The sequence below is a fragment of the Gopherus flavomarginatus genome, chromosome 1 (assembly GCF_025201925.1).
Source record: "Gopherus flavomarginatus isolate rGopFla2 chromosome 1, rGopFla2.mat.asm, whole genome shotgun sequence".
Taxonomy (NCBI): domain Eukaryota; kingdom Metazoa; phylum Chordata; order Testudines; family Testudinidae; genus Gopherus; species Gopherus flavomarginatus.
In genome coordinates this window covers 272,792,388-272,812,635 of record NC_066617.1, presented here as the reverse complement: position 1 = coordinate 272,812,635, position 20,248 = coordinate 272,792,388, and the positions used below count along the sequence as shown (strand labels likewise).

Below are 20,248 nucleotides of genomic sequence, written 5' to 3'. Positions count from 1 at the left end.
TGCGCATATGCTAAGAAGATTCCCTAAACATATTAGTTTGGTGTTGGTGGAAGGTATCTGGACCTTTTACTGAGTATCAGTTCTGACATACTTGTGCAGACTTTTAAAAATTATAATTAAAAAGGAAAATCTACCCCTACTGATGTAGAATCAACCTTTTTGAGATATTAATGTGAATAATCTTTTCTCCCCCATCTTTGGTGATTTAAATCTTACAGTACCAGAATTGTGTTGTATTTTTTCACACAATGCACAATCAACCTGTGGAGCTCCTTGCTAGAGGATGTTGTGAAGGCCAAGACTATAACAGGATTCAAAAAAGAACTAGATAAGTTGATGGAGAACTAGATACGTTCAATCTGAGCTCTGTAAACGGACTATTACCCAGGATGAACAGGGATAGTGTCCCTAGCCATTGTTTGCCAAAAGTTGGAATGGGCGACAGGGGATAGATCACTTGATGAGTACCTGTTCTGTTCATTCCCTCTGGGATACCTGACAGTGGCCATTGTTGGAAGACAGGATGCTGGGCAAGATGGACCTTTTGTCTGACCAAGTATGGCCATTCTTATGTTCTTATTTTCTTATGTCACTGGAATTACAGTATTAACTGGTATCAGCATCTTGGTATCAAAATCTTTATAGTCTCTATCTTTCCCCACCTCTGACTGAAGAAGAATTACAGCAGGGGTGGAAGAAGAATTAAATGGATGCTGATAACTTCACAACAGCAGTTACTTTCTTTGATTGGATACTTCCAAACACTTTTTCTTCATAGTCCAACCCCCACCCTTCCCTGGAAGAACTCAGCTCTTTCCATTCCCAAATCTCACTTTTCATTCCTTGGCCCGTGACAGATTCTCTCCCCCTTCCTCCACTCTTACCCTCTTGAGTAGCCTCCTAGTCATCTGTTTGGTTGCTGCACCCTGATAACTCTTGAAGTTGCTGGACTGCTAGACATACTGGTGGAGAGACAGAAGCCCAGGGGAGTAGCAGGAGCAGCAACCTATTTTGTCAATCTCTAGTAGAGGTGGTAAGTGGGCAGAAACACTGGGATTTGTGTGGGGAAAGGGCCAGAGGCACAGGAGTTGAGTGCTGGTAAAGAGAGAACCACTAGGTTCTTGAGGCCAGCATTGGTTATGATGGACATTTTATTGCTGATGACAAAGAAGGTAAGGCAGGAAATGTGGGTTGCAAAGTTACATTAGGGGAGCCCACTTTACTGTTGTGCTTGTGGGCTCATCTCCATGTTATTGGTGGTGTTATTAATTTATTTCTATTATGGTAGGAACCCTCTTCACTACTGTTACACCTCTTGACCAGGTCCTCTAGCATCAGACCAATTTCGCATAATAACAAATCCTGATATTGCTTTTCAGATCTGTCTTAGTATCCATGATCATAGGACAAGTTCCTCTGGTTGTGTAAATCAGCATAGCCTTCCTGAAATATATGAATAAATAAACCTCAATTTATGGCAGCTGAGAATCTAGTCCAATAGCGTATCTACCCAATATCTACCTCTGAACTAAAATGAATCCAGAAACACCTTAGGTAGAATGAAAATTCATCATTTGAAAGCGTGTGGCTTCTTATTACTGATCTACGAATAGTCAGGTGGTGATTGTGGACATTGGACTCATATTTTCCATGAATAAGAGCTCCTTTTGACAGAACTGCCACAGGAGTTATGTTACTGGCCATATTACAATAAGAGCATGAAGAATGTACAGTAACAAGTACAAATGTACTTCTGGGAAGGTACATGGCAAGTGTGTTCAAAACTTTATTGTCAGAATGATGAGTTCACAACTTCAATAGACTGGGCCAAATTTGCTGCTGACATAGGTATGGGTGTAACTTCCCTGACATCAGTGGAGCTACCCTCATTTATATCAATGGTGAATTTAGCCTATTACTCCAAGTCTTACTAACAGCATTACTATTGTTCCCTCTCTATTTCATGGTCTTGTTTGTCTTCAATTTCAAAAGAGAGAGGATGGCCTGCTGGAAGTTATCTCCCATCACAACATAGAGTAATAAGTTACCAAGTGTATTTAGTGCTGCTAAGGGCATAGATACAATAAATAAAGCATAGGTTTGGTTCTCAGTGATGCAGCTAACTGGATGAAGCTGTAGTTCTATCTCAGTCCCTCTCAAGACATGAAAGGGTAGGAAACAGAAATAAAATACCACCAAGAGAAGAATGGCAAGTTTGCGAGCCTTCTGCTTGTACAAAGTGTGAGTATGAGGCCCTGTAGCCAATGTGTAAATAATAACTGTGTAACATAGAGTCACAATTAGCAAGGGTAAGAAGAAGGCGAACACAGTCAGAAGCCAGTTATACAACCTGCTAGTTTCCAGGTCTTCAGAAGTAGTAAGATCCATGCAAATAGATCTGTTTTGATTCTCTTTGGAAGTGATCAGAAAGTTCAGAGGACTGGCAGCCGCCAGGGAAATCACCCAAATTGCAGTGCAAGCCACCACTGCCCATTTCCTTTTCCAAACAAAAAAGCAGTTCATTGGATAGATGACTACAATGTAGCGGAAAATGCTGAAGCAAGTGAGGAAAAAGATGCTGCTGTACAAGTTGAGGTAGAAATTGAAGCGAACAAACTTGCACATGAAGGCTCCAAAGATCCAGTTATCTCCATTAACAGAGTAGTGTATCAGAAAAGGAAGAGTAGCTAAGTACAACAGGTCAGTGACAGCCAAGTTTAACATAATGATGGTGCTGCTTTTCCAGGGCCTCATCTTGAAAATATATGTGAAAATTACAATCACGTTTCCTGGGAAGCACACCAGAAAGATTATGCTGTAAAGAGCAGACAGGCAGGATTTTATCTGTAAGAATTCTTCATCTGTGCAGTTTTTGAAGGTCTCTGCATGGCTTGGCAAAGTGGTAAAATTGGCTAGGTCTTCGGATACCGTATTCATCATTATCATCTTAAAGCTTTAGGAAAATCAAATGTTTTGTTTTTAATTGATCAGTCAGTACAAATGTGCTAGATAAATCTTTCTCCACTAGAGCTAGTAATATGGGTCACATAGCATACTTGGAGGTTGGCAAAATGCTTAGCTCTGGCCTAACTCTGTTCCCTATTGATGTCAGTTACCAGTACCATTGACTTCAATGGGAGCACACTTAGGCAAACTCTGAGTGCTTTTGAAAATCCCACCTTTAATTGCTACATAATCTTAAAGCCTCTTGAGTATAAATTAGGGGATGGTTTTGGTTTATATTTTGCAAAACTTTGTCAATTAGGTTTTGGGCTTCTAGGCTAATTTGTCTGAACCCTAAATATTTGAGGAAACACAATTACTCTGTGTGTGTGTGTGTGTGTGTGTGTGTGTGTGTGTGTGTGTGTGTGTGTGTGTGTGTGTGTTTGGGCTTTTTTGTATTTCAAAGGGAGATGTGTTTTGTTTTGGGTTGGTTCAGACACAGATTTCAGGACCTGATTCTCCTCTCTCTTGCAATGGTGTAAATCAGAATTAACTCCACTGAAGTCAATGGAATATCACTGGTGTAAAACTATTGTAAGTGAATGAAGAATTAGGCCTCCAACGTTCACAGCAAGTGGCAGGTATCAGGCAAATGTGATAATCTTGGCTCATCTGTAATACGAACTGGGAGTGAATGGGCCTGATTCTGAAACTGGCTTATACATTCTATAGTCATTTCCAGCTCTCCAAAGTGAATCCAAAACATAAGCATTCTTGGTAGTGCTTTACCCCTACATTCAATTCACTTGGCAGAGTAGTAGCACAATCCTCAAGTAGTGCAAATCACCATCACTCCACTGTTGGTGGTGGTGGGTTTTTTTTCTTCCAAATATATACCACCCAAGAATCTAGCCCTAAATGACTACACAAGGTGCAAAGCAGTGTAGAATCAGGTACAATGATTTTTGTTTCTATAATATACGTTGGTTTAGAAGTAGGGATAGATCAGTGGTTTGAGTATTGGCCTGCTAAATCCAGGATTGTGAGTTCAATCCTTGAGGGGGCCATTTAAGCATCTGGGGTAAAAATCTATCTGGGAATTGGCCTGCTTTGACCAGGGGGTTGGACTAGATGACGTCTTGAGGTCCCTTCCAACCCTGATATTCTATGATTATTTTGGGGAGGGAAGGATAGCTCAGTGGTTTGAGCATTGGCTTGCTAAACCCAGGGTTGTGAGTTCAATCTTTGAGGGGGCCACTTAAAGATCAGGGGCAAAAATTGGTCCTGCTAGTGAAGGCAGGGGGCTGGACTTGATGACCTTTCAAGGTCCCTTCCAGTTCTAGGAGATTGGTATATCTCCAATTATTATTTATTATTTGTTTATTTAGAATAAACTCAGCATGGTATGGAACATCTGGGATAAGATCACTGCAAAATAACAGCAGTCATAGTTAAAAATGGGTTAATACATTTTATGAAATATTGTTATGTAATATACATTTTATTTGAAGTGACACTTAGCACACAGTATGGCAATTCCTGTGTCCCTACATTGTTTCAGTGATCAGTGAAACATGATAACCTTTTCTTTCTTATCAGATCTGGAATATAATATCAAAAATATGATGACAAACTAAACTAAGAGTCTCTAAATAGACTTTGAATTAGGAAGTGGAACAGTCTCATAATGTATTAGATAAGAAATTTTTAAATTAAACCTGAATGTTAGTTTCAGTAGAGTAGCATAAAGTTAAAGGTACATTAGGTAAATATTGTGCAGTTTTTTTTAATCAAATTAAGATTTACAATAGAACCTCAGAGTTACAAACACCTTGGGAATGGAGGTTGTTTGTAACTCTGAAATGTTCGTAATTCTGAACAAAATATTATGGTTGTTTTTTCAAAAGTTTAAACTGAACATTGGCTTAATACAGCTTTGAAACTTCCCTTTGCAGAATAAAAATGCTGCTTTTAATTATCTTAATTTAAATGAAACAAACACAGAAACAGTGTCCTTGCCTTGTCAAATCTTTTTTGAAACTTCCCCTTAATTTTTGTAGTAGTTTGTTTAACACAGTACTATACTGTATTTACTTTTTGTTTGTTTTTGCTGCTGCCTCATTGCATACTTCCAGTTATAAATGAGGTGTGTGGTTGACTAATCAGTTCGTAACTCTGGTGTTTGTAACGCTGAGGTTTTACTATAGTCACTTCCTGTTTCCAAATTACATTTTTCAGCTAAATAAGATTTCTTGCAAAAATAAATGCTTGAATCCAAAGAGTTTACTTTGATGTATGTGGTTGATTGGTCAGTTCGTAATTCTGAGTTTCTACTGTATATTCAAGACAAAGCTAGTGAAATGCTGCATCTTCTCCCTTCCATCCTATTTGATTTTACTACTACTACTTAACACTCTGACTCTCAGTAGTATGCTTCAAATTAAACTAAAAGAAAAACAAAAAACAAATTCTTGATCCATCCCAATCCTGCTGCATCTATTTCCCCGCTCTCTCCCCCCTACCCTAATCTTCTTTTCAACCTTGATCAGCTCTTTACCTCATGTTCTACCATGAAACATCTCAAAATGTGCAAGTGAATAAATATTGTTTATCTGGAAATTATTTGTAACCCTGCTTTTTGCATTCAGTGTTTGGAGCATAAAGTACTATGAATTACATGTGGGGAGCTTTCCATGCAGTAAAACAAGTCTTAGTAAAATGCCCTTGAAAAGCAGGAATATTCAGTATCTATATAGCTTTGCAATCAGTTACAGTAACTCTACTTATCCAAACTAAGGTTTCACATACCAGTAAATTTAGAAGACTGGTGGAAGAGCTCTGTTATTGGCTCATGTATCAGCTTTTAGTCCTGCCTGTTGTAAGAGTTCTCCTGCCACCTTATCTATTGCACCTTCCAGGAGCAGGAACAGTCACAGTCACAGGCAGCAATCTTTGCAGGCAGCAATCCGTACATTGCAGTTAGAGGTTCCCTACTTATAAAGTTACATTTCAAATCTCAGATCATATGTTAATATGTCTCTGTATAAGAAAATTAGGCTTTGCTTCATTTCCCCTTGTTTGATCCTGACTGCCAAGCCATGTGAGTCTTGTTGCCATATCTAGGATTGGCTGAAAATTCCTGGGGCAAAAATATTTCAGGCTCCTTTGGGCATTATACGGAAATGGCTTTCAGAACTGTGGCATATGTAAATCTTATTTTTTGTAAATAAAATATATATGATTAGCATTCACTTGAAGCTCAAAAATAGTTTCTGTTTTGAATCCTTGTTTTCTGATCCTGTAACTTTCTGAAACACTTTTCCTATGGGCTGCAATTTCCCTGCATGATCTCAGTCTGCTGAGAATTCTTTAGGAAAATCTTGTTGCTATTTTTGATTGGTGAGTAAGGTGAAAAAAACTAAAGCGAGAGAGAGAGAATCTGTTTAAAAAAATTAAAACATGAAGGTCTGCACAATGCCTAAGTTTTGAAACTTGCAGACTGAGGCCTTGATCCAGCAAGCTAATCCATGCATTGTCAGGGGTCTACCAGGCTTCACTGACTGATCCCTACTGATGAGCTATGTAGGTGTCATTATGATACCACATGACGTAATTACTGTTTTTTCAATTTGCTTTTTAAAACCTAGGAAGTTGTACCTAAAAAAGTAAAAGAAAGATAAAGAAGCAAAATTAAGCCTGTGTGACCTTAACTCTAACCATTTGTGCATGTGCATTATGATACAGTCTTTAATTACATGCTCACATGCTATTTTTTTCCACATAATCACTGCCTCATTCAGTTCATAGAATGGACAGTGCTGACTTAATGAGCAGCTATTCAATATTTTGTTTTTTCCTCTTTGTTTAATATGTGGCTAAGGCCTTGTTTATTACACACCATTCAAATGATGTTCTGAAATTAAGGTTGTTAATTTTTTCATGGGCTTTTCTATGGTGATCATCACTATGGTATCTGAGCACCTCACAAACATTAATACATTTATTTTCACAACAGCTCTGTGAAGTTAGGGGGTGGTATTATCTCCATTTTACAGATAGAAACTATGACATAGAGATTAATGTCAAAAGCATCCCCTAATTTTGTGTACCCAATTTGGGATGCCTAGGACTTGATTATTTTCAGACTATTTAGTATCATATGGCATTGTAAATGTTCAAAGCATGTTAATATATACGTTGATTTCAATTGCAGTGTGAGTGCTCAGCACTTCTGCAAGTCTGGTCCAGGGTCTCAAGCTAGACCTCCCCTCCCCCAGGGGGTTGTGGTGGTTACTCAGCTGGACAGGAGCTCTGAGTGTGATGCTACAGCCAAAAGATCTTGTGTTCTTGGGCTGCATAAACAGAGGAATCTTGAGTAGGAGTAGAACGGTTATTTTACCTCTGTATTTGGCACTGACGAGACCGCTGCTGAAATACTGTGTCCAGTTCTGATGTCCACAATTCAAAAAGGATGTTGATAAATTGGAGAATGTTCAGAGTAGAGCCACAAGAATGATTAGAAAACAATCTTTATAGTAGTCTATTCAAGGAGCTCAATCTGTTTAGCTTAACAAAAAGGTTAAGGGGTGACTTGATTACAGTCTATAAATACCTACCTGGGGAACAAATATTTGATAATGGACTCTTCAGTCTATCTAAGAAAAGTATAATATGGTCCAATAGCTGGAAGTTAAAGTTAGATACATTGAGACTGGAAATAAGGCAAAAATTTTTAACCATGAGAACAATTTATCAAGAGTCATGGTGGATTATCCATCACTGGATGTTTTTCTAAAAGATCTGCTCTAGGAATTGTTTGGGGAAGTTCTATGGCCTGTGTTATACCAGAGATCAGACTAGAGGTTCACAAGTGGTCTTTCTGGCCTTGGAACCTAATGTATCTATGAAAATGAGGAACACACAAATAGTGGCTACCTGTAAAAAGCTTGGTTTAAGTGACTTACCCAGCATCACACAGGAACTCTGTAGGAGAGGCAGAGACAGGGCAGTATTCAACTACCTTAGCCATGAGCCATCTTTTCTCTTTCTGCAGTCTGCTGCCTCATAAACTTTACAAATTCCAACTTCTGTAACAAATGGGGTAATAGGCATCCTATAGATAACAGCCTCTTTCATGACAACCCTGATTTCTCCCCAGAACACGGCCATCCTGTGTCATGAATATAGTTAAATTCTTGTTTTTATAATTTGTGTTGTAGGGTTTTATGTTAGACGTGTCATTTTCCCTGACCTTGTGACTACCATTCCTAACTCTAAGGGGCAGTTATTAACAACAGAGGGAACCTAATGTGCAGTAGTGTGTGGCCTATGTATGCAACTCATGCATTGTATGCTCTGAAATTAATTTCTACAATACTATAAAAGCCCTGAATATGGCTTCCTGAGTGGCTGTGCCTTAGGGTTGCCAGGCATCTGGTTTTCAACCAGAACATCCGGTCAAAAAGGGATCCTGGCAGCTCCGGTCAGCACTGCTGACCAGGCTATTAAAAGTCCGGTTGGCAACGGGGAGGGATGAGGAAGGGGCCTGCAGCAGCTCTCTCTGTGGAGCCCCGGCGGGTAGGGGATGGATACCATTGGAGGGGCTGGGAAAGCCATTCGGCTGCAGGCTGGGGCCAACGGGGTTAACCCCAGGCAGCAGCTGCTGCAGTGGCCAGGGGCTTACTGCGGAATGGGCATTGTGACCTTTAGGAAGTGCCTTTGGGCCCCCTCCCTGCCCAGCCTGCTGTTCTCTGGCTGGTGGGTGCAGAAGGAGAGGCTGACCCAGCTCCCTATGGACTATATGCAGCTGATGGCAGGGGCAGGGGCCAGGGCGAACCACTGCCACCTGCCTTGTAGTCAGCTCCGCTGGGCTCATCTTGGGACCATGCAACCAGCAGGTAAAGTGCTGTGGGCTTGTCAGTCTTAGATGAATGGGCTGCACGGAAGCATGGGGCTAAAGTTGGGCTGCTCTCTCCAGAAACAGGTCTGAGCACAGCTGGGCTGCAGCTGGGCGTGGAGGCCCCAGCCAGTGGCTGGGCTCCGGGGGGCCTGGGGCGACAAAGGAGAGGGGCTGGGGGGTCACCGCAAATGGCGGGGGGATGAGGAGGGCCCTGCAGCAGCTCTCCCTCTGGAGATTTGGGCTACTCTGTGGGCGCAGTGAGCAGTGTGCCTGCAGGACGATTCTGTCTGGTCCCCAGACGTGCATGGAGGACATCATTTTGTAGAACAAAATGGTGTCCTCCTCATAGAGTGACCTTGCCTGCGTTGTATTGTGAGTTGACACCTTGCATGCAAGTGTAGAATTACATGCTTACTAAAAATGTCACAACACACCACTGTTAATGTGACAGCCCTTGGAACTCCCTGTTATAACATACAGAGATCGTGGACACAACGCTTGGCCCTGAGCACTGTATCCAATAGAACAGGAGTCATTTGGTGGCAAGCTTATTCATTAAATAATCCCTCTAAAGGTAAAAATCTGCATTCCCTAACTGTTGTAAACTCTTCTGTGTGCAGGAACTGGCAATGATGAATGAAGTAGATATTCAGATCTTTATTATTATTTATATTATAATAGCATACACAGTAGGTTAGGTGCTGTTCATATAGATGGTTAGGTAAGAGATATAATATAATCATGTTTTTATTGTGTTTTTTGCTTTGTTAAATATATGTCTGATTCCAAACTGCCCCTTTACTTAGCTAGATTTGTGTGATGTTAGTCCCTTGTAGACATGGTGGCAGAGGGGTCTTAAGCAGTGATTTGATACTATACTGTTGCATGACAGCTGGATTTGATTTTAACAGCTCCTTTCATGTGTGAGGCATCCTCAAACACCACCTCTCTCTCCCAAGCAGGAATAAATTCTGATAACTTACAACCAGATCCAAAACCCACTGAAGTACATGAAAAGACTAACATTGACTTACACGATAGTGATTCATATGGTGCAACTGTTGATGCAGTAAAGCTTGCACGGATGGTTTTGTTTAATAAGTACCCAGGACAATAGACAATTTCAATAGGAAAGTGCTAGGTTCCACAGTGTTAAGTGCTTTTCATTATGTATGTTACTTTGATTCAACAAAAGTATAAGCTTTCTATGGGCTATTTCCCTTAACAGATATACATTTGTTTGGCTGATCTTAGTGTGTCTGTGATGGAATACCTAATTACAGTTCTTATCAGACCACCTTCAAGAGACACTCAGTTTGTTGAGAGTGATATGTCTGCAGCACAGAGGGAAATCAGCTCTGGTTTTCCTTTAGTTCTGCACACAGATAGGTTGGTCAGAGAAGCATTTTGTTGTTATTAAGTGCACAGTAATTCTAAATTAATCACTATTCAATGGTGTCATCCAGCTATATTATCAGCAAAGAATCCTGTGGCACCGTATAGACTAACAGACGTTTTGGAGCATGAGCTTTCGTGGGTGAATACCCACTTCCTCAGATGCACGTAATGGAAATTTCCAGGGGCAGGTATATATATGCTAGCAAGCAAGCTAGAGATAACGAGGTCAGTTCAATCAGGGAGGATGAGGCCCTGTTCTAGCAGTTGAGGTGTGAAAACCAAGAGAGGAGAAACTGGTTCTGTAATTGGCAAGCCATTCACAGTCTTTGTTCAATCCTGAGCTGAGGGTGTCAAATTTGCAGATGAACTGAAGCTCAGCAGTTTCTCTTTGAAGTCTGGTCCTGAAGTTTTTTTGCTGCAGGATGGCCACCTTAAGGTCTTTGCTATAGTGTGGCCAGGGAGGTTGAAGTGCTCTCCTACAGGTTTTTGTATATTGCCATTCCTAATGTCTGATTTGTGTCCATTTATCCTTTTCCATAGAGACTGTCCAGTTTGGCCGATGTACATAGCAGAGGGGCATTGCTGGCATATGATGGCGTATATTACACTGGTGGATGTGCAGGTGAATGAATCAGTGATGGTGTGGCTGATCTGGTTAGGTCCTGTGATGGTGTCGCTTGTGTAGATATGTGGGCAGAGTTGGCATCGAGGTTTGTTGCATGGATTGGTTCCTGAGCTAGAGTTATTATGGTGCGGTGTGCAGTTACTGGTGAGAATATGTTTCAAGTTGGCAGGTTGTCTGTGGGCAAGGACTGGCCTGCCACCCAAGGCCTGTGAAAGTGTGGGATCATTGTCCAGGATGGGTTGTAGATCCTTGATGATGCGTTGGAGGGGTTTTAGCTGGGGGCTGTATGTGATGGCCAGTGGAGTCCTGTTGGTTTCTTTCTTGGGTTTGTCTTGCAGTAGGAGGCTTCTGGGTACACGTCTGGCTCTGTTGATCTGTTTCCTTATTTCCTCGTGTGGGTATTGTAGTTTGCTAGCATATATATACCTGCCCCTGGAAATTTCCATTACATGCATCTGAGGAAGTGGGTATTCACCCACGAAAGCTCATGCTCCAAAACGTCTGTTAGTCTATAAGGTGCCACAGGATTCTTTGCTGCTTTTACAGATCCAGACTAACACGGCTACCCCTCTGATACTTGACAGCTATATTATGTAATTGGAGTTGCTAATAAAAAAGTTCTGCAGAGGGAAAATCAGAATTATAATCTGAGATATATGCAGGGTTGTAATGTCTGCTGAGCAGAAGTAGTTGACTGTAACTGCAAAAATAGAAAGCATAGCCTGGAGGCAGTCTCTTTCAGTTAGTACTAGCCCTTGGAGCAAACTATCACTTGGTGGCTGCAGGGATATTAAAGTACAATCCAGTGAAGCACTTAAGCATGTACTTAACTTTAAACAGATTAGTAGTGCCATTGCCCCCACAGCTACTCATCTGCTTTATATTAAGCATATCCTTGCTAGAGCGAGAATTAGACCTTCCCCTGACTCTTCAGATATGTGCTTTCTTGATCAATGTTTTAAAAATTCTTTTGAGTACAGGAATTGGTGAATAAAATTACTGCAGGTACAACAGCTATAAAGTAGCTCAAATTTAAGCACCAGTGGCTGCTAAAATCCTCCCAACTGCCAATAAAAACCAAACCATCATCACTGGAGGCTGGGCAGCATGATTGTGACCTTTTTGTTTATTGGCACACTTCTTGAGAAGCAGCTGTGATATGTCAGTCTGAACAGTCAAATGGGAAGTGTTTATTGTGTTATTTTTTAATCTCAAAATTGAGGTCAATTCTCTAAACATGTGGGGTTTTAGATGCATGGTTTCCATTAAAAGTGCTATAGAAGGAATTACTGGATGGTACTCTTACACATTATCTCATAAATTTCTTTTCTTACTATGTGAGCAAGTTTTCATTCTTGGAAGAAATATGTGATGGGTTCAGTCACCGAGACCCACTTAGGACCATCACCTGATGTGCTGAAATTACCTCTGAGTCTGTTTTCCCTGCCAGCTTGGGACTTTCAGAACCCTGTCTTGTTGAGCAGACACGCTAGCCTGCTGCAACACAGACCCAAGGTCTGGTCCACCCCCCAAAGCTGCAGACTTAACTGAAAACAGCTCAGCAGTTTACCTATCTCCAGCACCCAGACATCCAGTTCCCAATGGGATCCAAACCCCAAATAAATCCATTTTACTCTGTATAAATCTTATACAGGGTAAATTCATAAATTGTCCGCCCTCTATATCACTGATAGAGACTTATGCAGAGTTGTTTGCTCCCCCCAGGTATTAATCACTCTGGGTTTACTAATAACCAAAAGTGATTGTATTAAGTATAAAAAGTAGGATCCAAGTGGTTTCAAGTGCTAACAGACAGAACAAAGTAAGTCACCAAGCAAAATAAAGCAAAAACACACAAGTCTAAGCCTAATACATTAAGAAACTGATTACAGGTAATATCTCACCCTCAGAGGTGTTCCAATAAGCTTCTTTCACAGACTAGACTCCTTCCTAGTCTGGACCCAATCCTTTCCCCTGGTACAGACTTTTAGATCCAACAGACATCTTAGGTGGTAAGCAGGGTTTTTCTCATGACTGGTCCCCTTTTGTCCTTTTCCCCCCCCCTTTTATAGCTTTGACACAAGGCGGGAATCTTTTGTCTCTATGGGTCCCCAGCCCCTCCTTCTAAATGGAAAAGTACCAGATTTAAGATGGATTTCATTATCAGGTGACATGGTCATGTGTCACTGTAGAACCCCTTGTCTCCATACTGCATGGGCTGGCCAACACATACACAGGAAGGCTTTCAAGTAACTAAGGCCATTTACAACTGATAGTTTCTGGAGCACCCTTAATGGCCTCCACTTAAGATGTTTACATCAGTGATACAAGTTTATATCTTACTAAGTTTATTTCTAACTCCAGATATAGAAATAATACATGCAAACAAATAGGATGAACACACTCAGTAGATTACAAGCGTTTTAATGACACCATATAAGGGGTATTTAGCGTAAAGCATATGTCAGTTATGTCATAGTCATAAGCATACTTCCATAAAGCATATGGAGTCCAACATCCCAAAATGCTCTATTGTTTGTGTTATTGATGTGTTTTGTTTAGGGGATGCTGTGGCAAGTAGCAAGGAAGTCTGCCCTTTGCCTCGGGGTTTGTCACTAGAAATATATTCAGACTGTGTGTGACTGAATCCTCTTCCAACATAAAGCTGACTGCAAGGCTCTGGATATTTGCTGTTGCTTAGCTGAGAGATGAAAATAGCAATAGATATGTAGCTGGGGCTTGATCAGAAGCTGAAGTTGAGACTACTTCCATTGATATCAGTAAACTTTGAATCAGTATTTCAATCATTATGGGATAGATTGTGCCGTTAAGGCGCAGCCTGTTGCAAGGAGCAGTGCAGAGCTGGACTATGGCAAAGGAAGCATCAGGAGGCATTATGCCTCCAAGAGTATGTCTACACTATGTTTTAAAACCCATGGTAGCAATTCTCAGAGCCGGAGACAGACTCAGGGGTGCAGGGCTCTCGCTATGGTGCTAAAAACAGCAGTGTAGACATTTGGGCTCGAGCTCTGAAGCCAGGGATGGGGAGGGAATTAGAGCCCAAGTTTCAGCCTGAGCTGCATAATCTACACTGCTGTTTTTAGCATGAAACCCTGCAAACCTCAGGGCATGTCTCGACTACAGAGTTAAGTCAACGTAAGTCGATATCCAGCTGCCACAGTAATTAAGTCAGTTGGGTGTGTCCACACCATACTCGTTGTGTCAGTGGAGTGCATCCTCAGCAGCAGCGCTTGCATCAATGTACAGAGCAGATCACTATGGGTAGCTATCCTCAGTGTAGCTAGCCTCGGGGCTTTGGGAAGGGTTTGCAATCCCTCATGGAACCAAAACATGGTTGCAGGGGGTAATGGGAACATGGCTTCAACCTCTCATGGAGCAGTTTCCTCCCTTCCTCCCTATCCTGATTTCCATGACAAGTAGCTCATACTTTTTTGTGCCTTTTTTCAAAAGGCTGGCTTAGCCGCAAGTATGTCAGAGCCTGAGAAGCATGGACCCTGCTCAGCTATGCACTCTTGTTGTGAGCATTACAAACACCTCATCCCTTATCCTCCAGTATTTCCAAAGCTGAGACAGGAGCCACCATACAGAACATTGTGATGTCCTTCAGCAGCCCAGCTGAAAGCCATAGTACAAAACAATTTCCATTTGCTGCTAGCAGTCATGCAGCAGCTGAACATGGTGGAGTGCTGTTTCTGATCCTGAGAAACAAGCACTAACTGGTGGGATTGCATTGTTATGCAGCTGTGGGATGATGAGCAGTGGCTACAGAACTTTCAAATGTGGAAGGTCACTTTCCAGGAACTGTGTGCAGAGCTTTCCCCAACCCTGAAGCACAGAAACATTAAAATGAGACCTGTTGTGACAATGGAGAAGTGAGTGGAGATCGATGTGTGGAAGCTTGCAATGCCAGACTGCTACTGGTCTGTGGAGAATCAATTGTTTGGTAAATCCACCATGGGAATTGTTGTGATCCAAGTGTGCAGAGCCATTAATCTACTTCTGCTAAGAAGGGTAGTGACACTGGGCAATGTGCGGGACATAGTGGATGGTTTAGCCACAATGGGGTTCCCTAACTTCAGTGGGGCAATAGATGGCATGCATGTCCCTTGACACCAGCCCACCTTGCCAAAGAGTACATAAACAGAAAGGGATACTTTTCGATGGTGTTGCAAGCACTGGTGGATCACAGGGTGTGTTTCACTGACATCAACGTGGGAAGGTCAACAAAGGTACATGACACTCATCTTTAAGAACACAGGTCTGTTCAGAAAGCTGCAAGCAGGGACTTCCTTTCTGGATCGGAAAATAATCATTGATGATGTTGAAATGCCAATAGTGATCCTGGCAGACCTAGCCCACCCTTTGCTCCCATGGCTCATGAAGCCCTATACTAGCCACATGGAGAGCCGTAAGGAGTGATTCAACAATAGGATGAGTAAGTGCAGAATGGTGGTGGAATGTGCCTTTGGACATTTAAAGGGTCTCTGGCACAGTTTGCTTACTAGGTTAGACCTCAATGAAAGCAATATCCCCGTTGTTATCTCTGCCTGCTGTGTGTTCGTAATATCTGTGATGCAAAGGGAGAGAAATTTCTGCAGGGATGGGATGTGGAGGCAGATAGGCTGGCACCTAATTTTGAGCAACCAGATACCAGGGCAATGAGAAGAGCCCAGCAGGAAGTACTGTGTTTCTGGGACGCTTTGAAAACTTGTTTCAATAATGATCCACAGTAATGCATGCCTCTTGTCTGCATTGTGCCCTCTCATACCATCTCCTCTATTGCACTGGTTTCCCTGTCCCTTCCCTTCTGCTCGCAACCTCCCATGCGTGGAATAAATAAGGAGTATTTCATTCTTGAAACATTGACATTTATTACATAAACATAAAGAAACTGAAAGACCAGGAAAAGAATTTAACCTTGGACAGATGATGTGATAAAGTTGGGAGGGGAGAAACCAAGTCAGCTTGTCTATAAAAGCACAATAGTCTTGCCCATCAAAGGTCTTCAAATGGCCACATTTTGTTCTTAGTACCCTGCTATGGTGTTGAGTGAAAAGGATACTGTACTCCTCTCCCCCCAAACCCTACCTCCTGGAATGTTGGCGGGGGGAGGAGAATACAGCGATGTTTGCAGCCTGTTCTTCAGGAGCTCTGAGACTCGCTGCTGCAGGTTTTAAAATGCAGTGATGACATACCCAGAGAAATACAATGCATCCCTGTTTGCACCAGAGAGAAATTTTATTCCTCCTTCCTTGTGGTTGGCCAGCTTCACTTGGTGATGGGTGGGGCAGAATCATTACTCCAGTTACTCCTCACTTGCTTTTCAGTGAGTTACTGCCCAGTGGAGCAACTCAGTAGCAGTCCCTGATCACAGAGGTTGCCATTTTGTGTAATCTTTATGTAGGACTTACATCCTCCCCTTGTACTGCACTTCCATTTCAGAAAAGGGGCTAGGGTCTTGCACTACTTAAGTTCTAAATCTTGACGTTCTCATTTAATGTAAGGGCTAGCTACGTATTCAGACTGTTCTCTGATGGGGTGCTTAAATGGTAGGAGTTGCAGGGGATGGGAAGTTGTTTTAGTTGGCATAGACTCCATTTTTGTGTTTTTAAAATGTACATTTTACTTCAGTGAAGGATAGCCATAACTTCTGTTTTAATTTATGAAATAACACCATCCACATACAAATGTTTCCCTTAATTCTGTGTTAAACCACAGTACTTGCTGTAGAATTTGATTAATTAATTGCTCACATTTGGTATTCATAAGAGATTCCTCAGGTTGAACCACATATATTTTCAGTCTTTATTGCCTCAAGTGTGAGATAATAATTCTTTGTTGGGGGCTGTGATGTGGTGTTCACTCCACACATGCCCTGAAATGGTTAAAGCAGATTGAGAAGGAGACCACAGCTGAGGGGAATCAAGTGGCTAAGTGATCCCCTGACAGAGTGGGGGAGCCCAGCTGAGAAGGAACAGGCTGGGCTGGGTCTATAAAGCCAGGAAATTGGAAGCAGAGGGGTTTTTTGGGAAAGTCTGTAGTCATTTGCTGGGAGAAGGAAGGTATGGCTGGAGACTGCAGAGATGTGGTCTGCAGCTCTCCCTGGGAAGGAGAGAGTGGTGAAGCTGGCAAATGTGGATGGAGGGGAGCACCAGATGGTAAGGAAAGGGTGGAGGGAAATGAAGTAAAAGTCTAGGAGGGAACAGACTGCTGGTTAGAGAGTCCCTGAGCCAGAACCTGAAGTAGAGGGTGGCCTGGATTCCCCTGCTAGCCACTGAGGACGTGGCACTATGTGGCAGTGAATGGGCAGATTGCCTGGGATTGCAGAAGACTTTAGTACCCCAGAAGGGGAAAGCGTGTAGTGACTTGGCCAGAGGGCTGAGTCATGAAGCAGCAGTAGCAGCAGCTCATGGGGAGAGAGGCAGAGAGATGATGTACCCCTGTGGGAAGGCACCATCCTAGCAGTGAGCAGAGCATCCTGTGTCAAGAGCCAAATTCTGATAGTCATAATGGGAGCTCCACCGTAGAAGTATTTGCATTTTCTCTCTTTCACAAAACATTACGTTGCCAATATATAAAGTGGCCAATTATCATAAATCTTAGTGTGTTTTCACTTATTTTTATCTGGGAGGAAAAAATACAAACAACTAATTACTTCTGCAAAAGCAAACAGACACTCTTAATCTTAATTTTACCTATTTCTGCCTGGCTCAGGGAGGTTGCAAGAGGGAGGGAAGAGGGAAGCTTCTCTTTACAGTGGAAGGTTGTGTCTCATGTCTGCAACCATAAAAACAGATAGAGTTGTACTACTTCAGTGTTTGTCCAGCTGTTATCACATTCTGCTTTCCATGCTTCCTCGCACTGAGGGTTTCGCTACTGTTCCCTGAGTTATGGCCAAGTCCTGCTCCCAGCAAGTCAGTTGGAGTCTTGCTGTTGACTTCAGTTGGTACCTATGAGCATAGGGAGAGGTGGATTAAGGTTTCCTGGGCCAGAGCAAGTAGTGGGGCCCCTTCTGCCTGTGGCTCTATCCCAGTTCAGCCTCTTTAGCCTCTGGCCTTGCTCACAGCGCCACCCATTTCTGCCTCTTCTTGGGGGCCCTCCCCTGTTCCACCGAGGGTCTTCAGCCTGCCCCCAACTGCAGCCCTGCAACCCCTTTTGTTCCTTTCTGCCTCCTCCTCCCAACTCCCCATACTGGAGAAGCTCTGTCCCCCTGCCACAGCCACAGGGCTGCAGGAGCAGGGAGAGCTTCTCAAGTCACAGGGCTGCAGTGGGGGTCTGGATGCTGGGGCTTCTCCCGCTCAGCCCACCACTTCTGCCAGGGAGGGGGTTGCGTGTGGGGCTTGCCCTGCTGCCCCACGGCTTCTGCCTGGGACTGGGTCAGGGGGCAATGGAGAGATTCTCCTCCTGCCTGGTGCTGCTGCCTCAGAGTGGGGTTGGGGCTCTGGGCTTCCGCCACCTGGCAATGGATTTCTTCTGGGGTCCCCTAGTTGGCCAGGGCCCCTAAGTACAGGCCCAGCAGCTAATCTGCTACCAGGCATGAGCATCGCTGGCATTGCCTGACATACCATGTTGGTCTTTTAGGCCTGGTCTGTACTTAAAATTTAGATTGACCTAGCTGTGTTGCTCAGGGATGTGTACAAATCACACCCTTGAGAGGCATATTTAAGCTAATGTACGCCCAGTGGAGAGGCAGCTAGGTTGATGGCAAATTCTTCTGTTAACCACGCTACCACTGCTCAGGGAGGTGAATTACCTACGTTGATGGGGGGGAAAACCCTCTTTCAAAGTAGGAAGCATCTCCACTAAGTGCTACAGTGACATACTATGAGCACAACAGTGCTGCAGCTGGAGACCTAGTATAGACTTCAAAGAATGTTGCTGTACTCAATCACTGCAATGAGGGAACAATAAAGATTCATTTTAGATGCCTCTTTGAAGCTTTGATACCCCCACTAATGACAGATTGAGAATAAAATCTACTTTAACTGATTGAAGTCTCTTTAATTTTTAACGTTTTGACGTAGTTTGCCAACTGGATGCAGATAGGGCTACCACACAATCATACTGCAGGAAAGAGATGTAATGTCAGAGTAGTAATATCATAACTTAAGCAATTTTTACTGTTGGTCCCCAGTGCAGCTGGTTCCCTGTGGAGCAGTAGAACATTGTCACATTCTTCTAAGTGAAATATCTGGTAAATGAGCAGAACATGAGCTTCATTTTGCTAAATATATCAGCAATGAAACAGTTAACATGAGTAACATAGTAAACAAAATTATTGTGGTAATGCATAAACACAGCAGTGTTAGAACAATGATGCTGTGTACTTTTGTCACTACTGTCAAAGTTGACACTGTATATTATAAATACTGTGACACTGTCTATTAAAGTGTGTAATATGCAGGGTGGGGGAGTCACACCATCATGTGACAGATTACACTTCTGAGGAAGAGTGAGATAATAAAACAGGCTTGTAGCAGAGGGCTTGTGTGTTTGCAAAAAAAAATCCTTTGACAATAGGATTTGTTTTTCAAACTGCACAGTTTATTAGGCAGCTATACAATAAAAATAAAAATATAACAATGACATTGGTGACTGTCTCACCTAGGATAATGCTAGATTTTCTGACCAAACCCATAGTATGATTTCTCCCACAAAATACAACTCAGCTACTGCGCAGCTCACTGGGCAGTGCCAATGTAAATCTATTTTAGGAGTTGCTAGATAGGCTATTATGCCTTGAATCAGACCTTATGGATAGCTCTTCAACTGGTGTAAATTGGTTGAAATGATAGTAAAGAACAGAATTGTTAGACACAAACATGGTATCTTGAGGAAGAGTCAACTCGGCTTTCATAAGGGGAAATAGTGCCTCACTAATCTTCTAAAATGTTCTGAGTGTCTGTCAGGCTGTCTAGAGTGGTTCACAAATGTGAGTACCTACCTCAGGGCAGACTGTTAGAAAGCTGGAGCTAGCACACTAAAAATAGCAGTGTGGATGTTGTAGTGGGGAGGGCAAGCAGCTTGGGCTAGTTACCTTTTTCCAAGTGGTCCTTTTTTACTACAGTAACTCCTTACTTACTGTCCTCCTGCTTAACGTTGCTTCGAAGTTACGTCGCTGCTCCATTAGGGAAATACTCGTTTAAAGTTGTGCAATGTTCCTTTGTAAAGTCAGCCAAACGACGTTATAAGGGAGCATGGCACAAGTTCCAGCACTTAGGACTTTCTGGGAGGGAGGCAGGAATGAGTGAGGAAGCTGCCCCTCCCCCCAACCCTCCCCCCCCCCCCCCGCAAGCAGTGCCACTTGGAATGCAGGGACTTTAGGGGCTGCAGGGCCCTTGTCTGCAGCTCTAAAGCCCCTT

The 20,248-nt window shown here is 42.7% G+C and overlaps 1 protein-coding gene across 1 annotated transcript; it reads right to left on the bottom strand.

The window, feature by feature from the left end:
* Nucleotides 1-1,956: 1,956 nt before the first annotated feature.
* On the bottom strand, nt 1,957-2,937 carry LOC127049677 (2-oxoglutarate receptor 1-like). The gene has a single exon (XM_050950854.1). It carries the CDS (start codon nt 2,935-2,937, stop codon nt 1,957-1,959), a length of 981 nt encoding a protein of 326 aa, XP_050806811.1.
* Nucleotides 2,938-20,248: the final 17,311 nt, after the last annotated feature.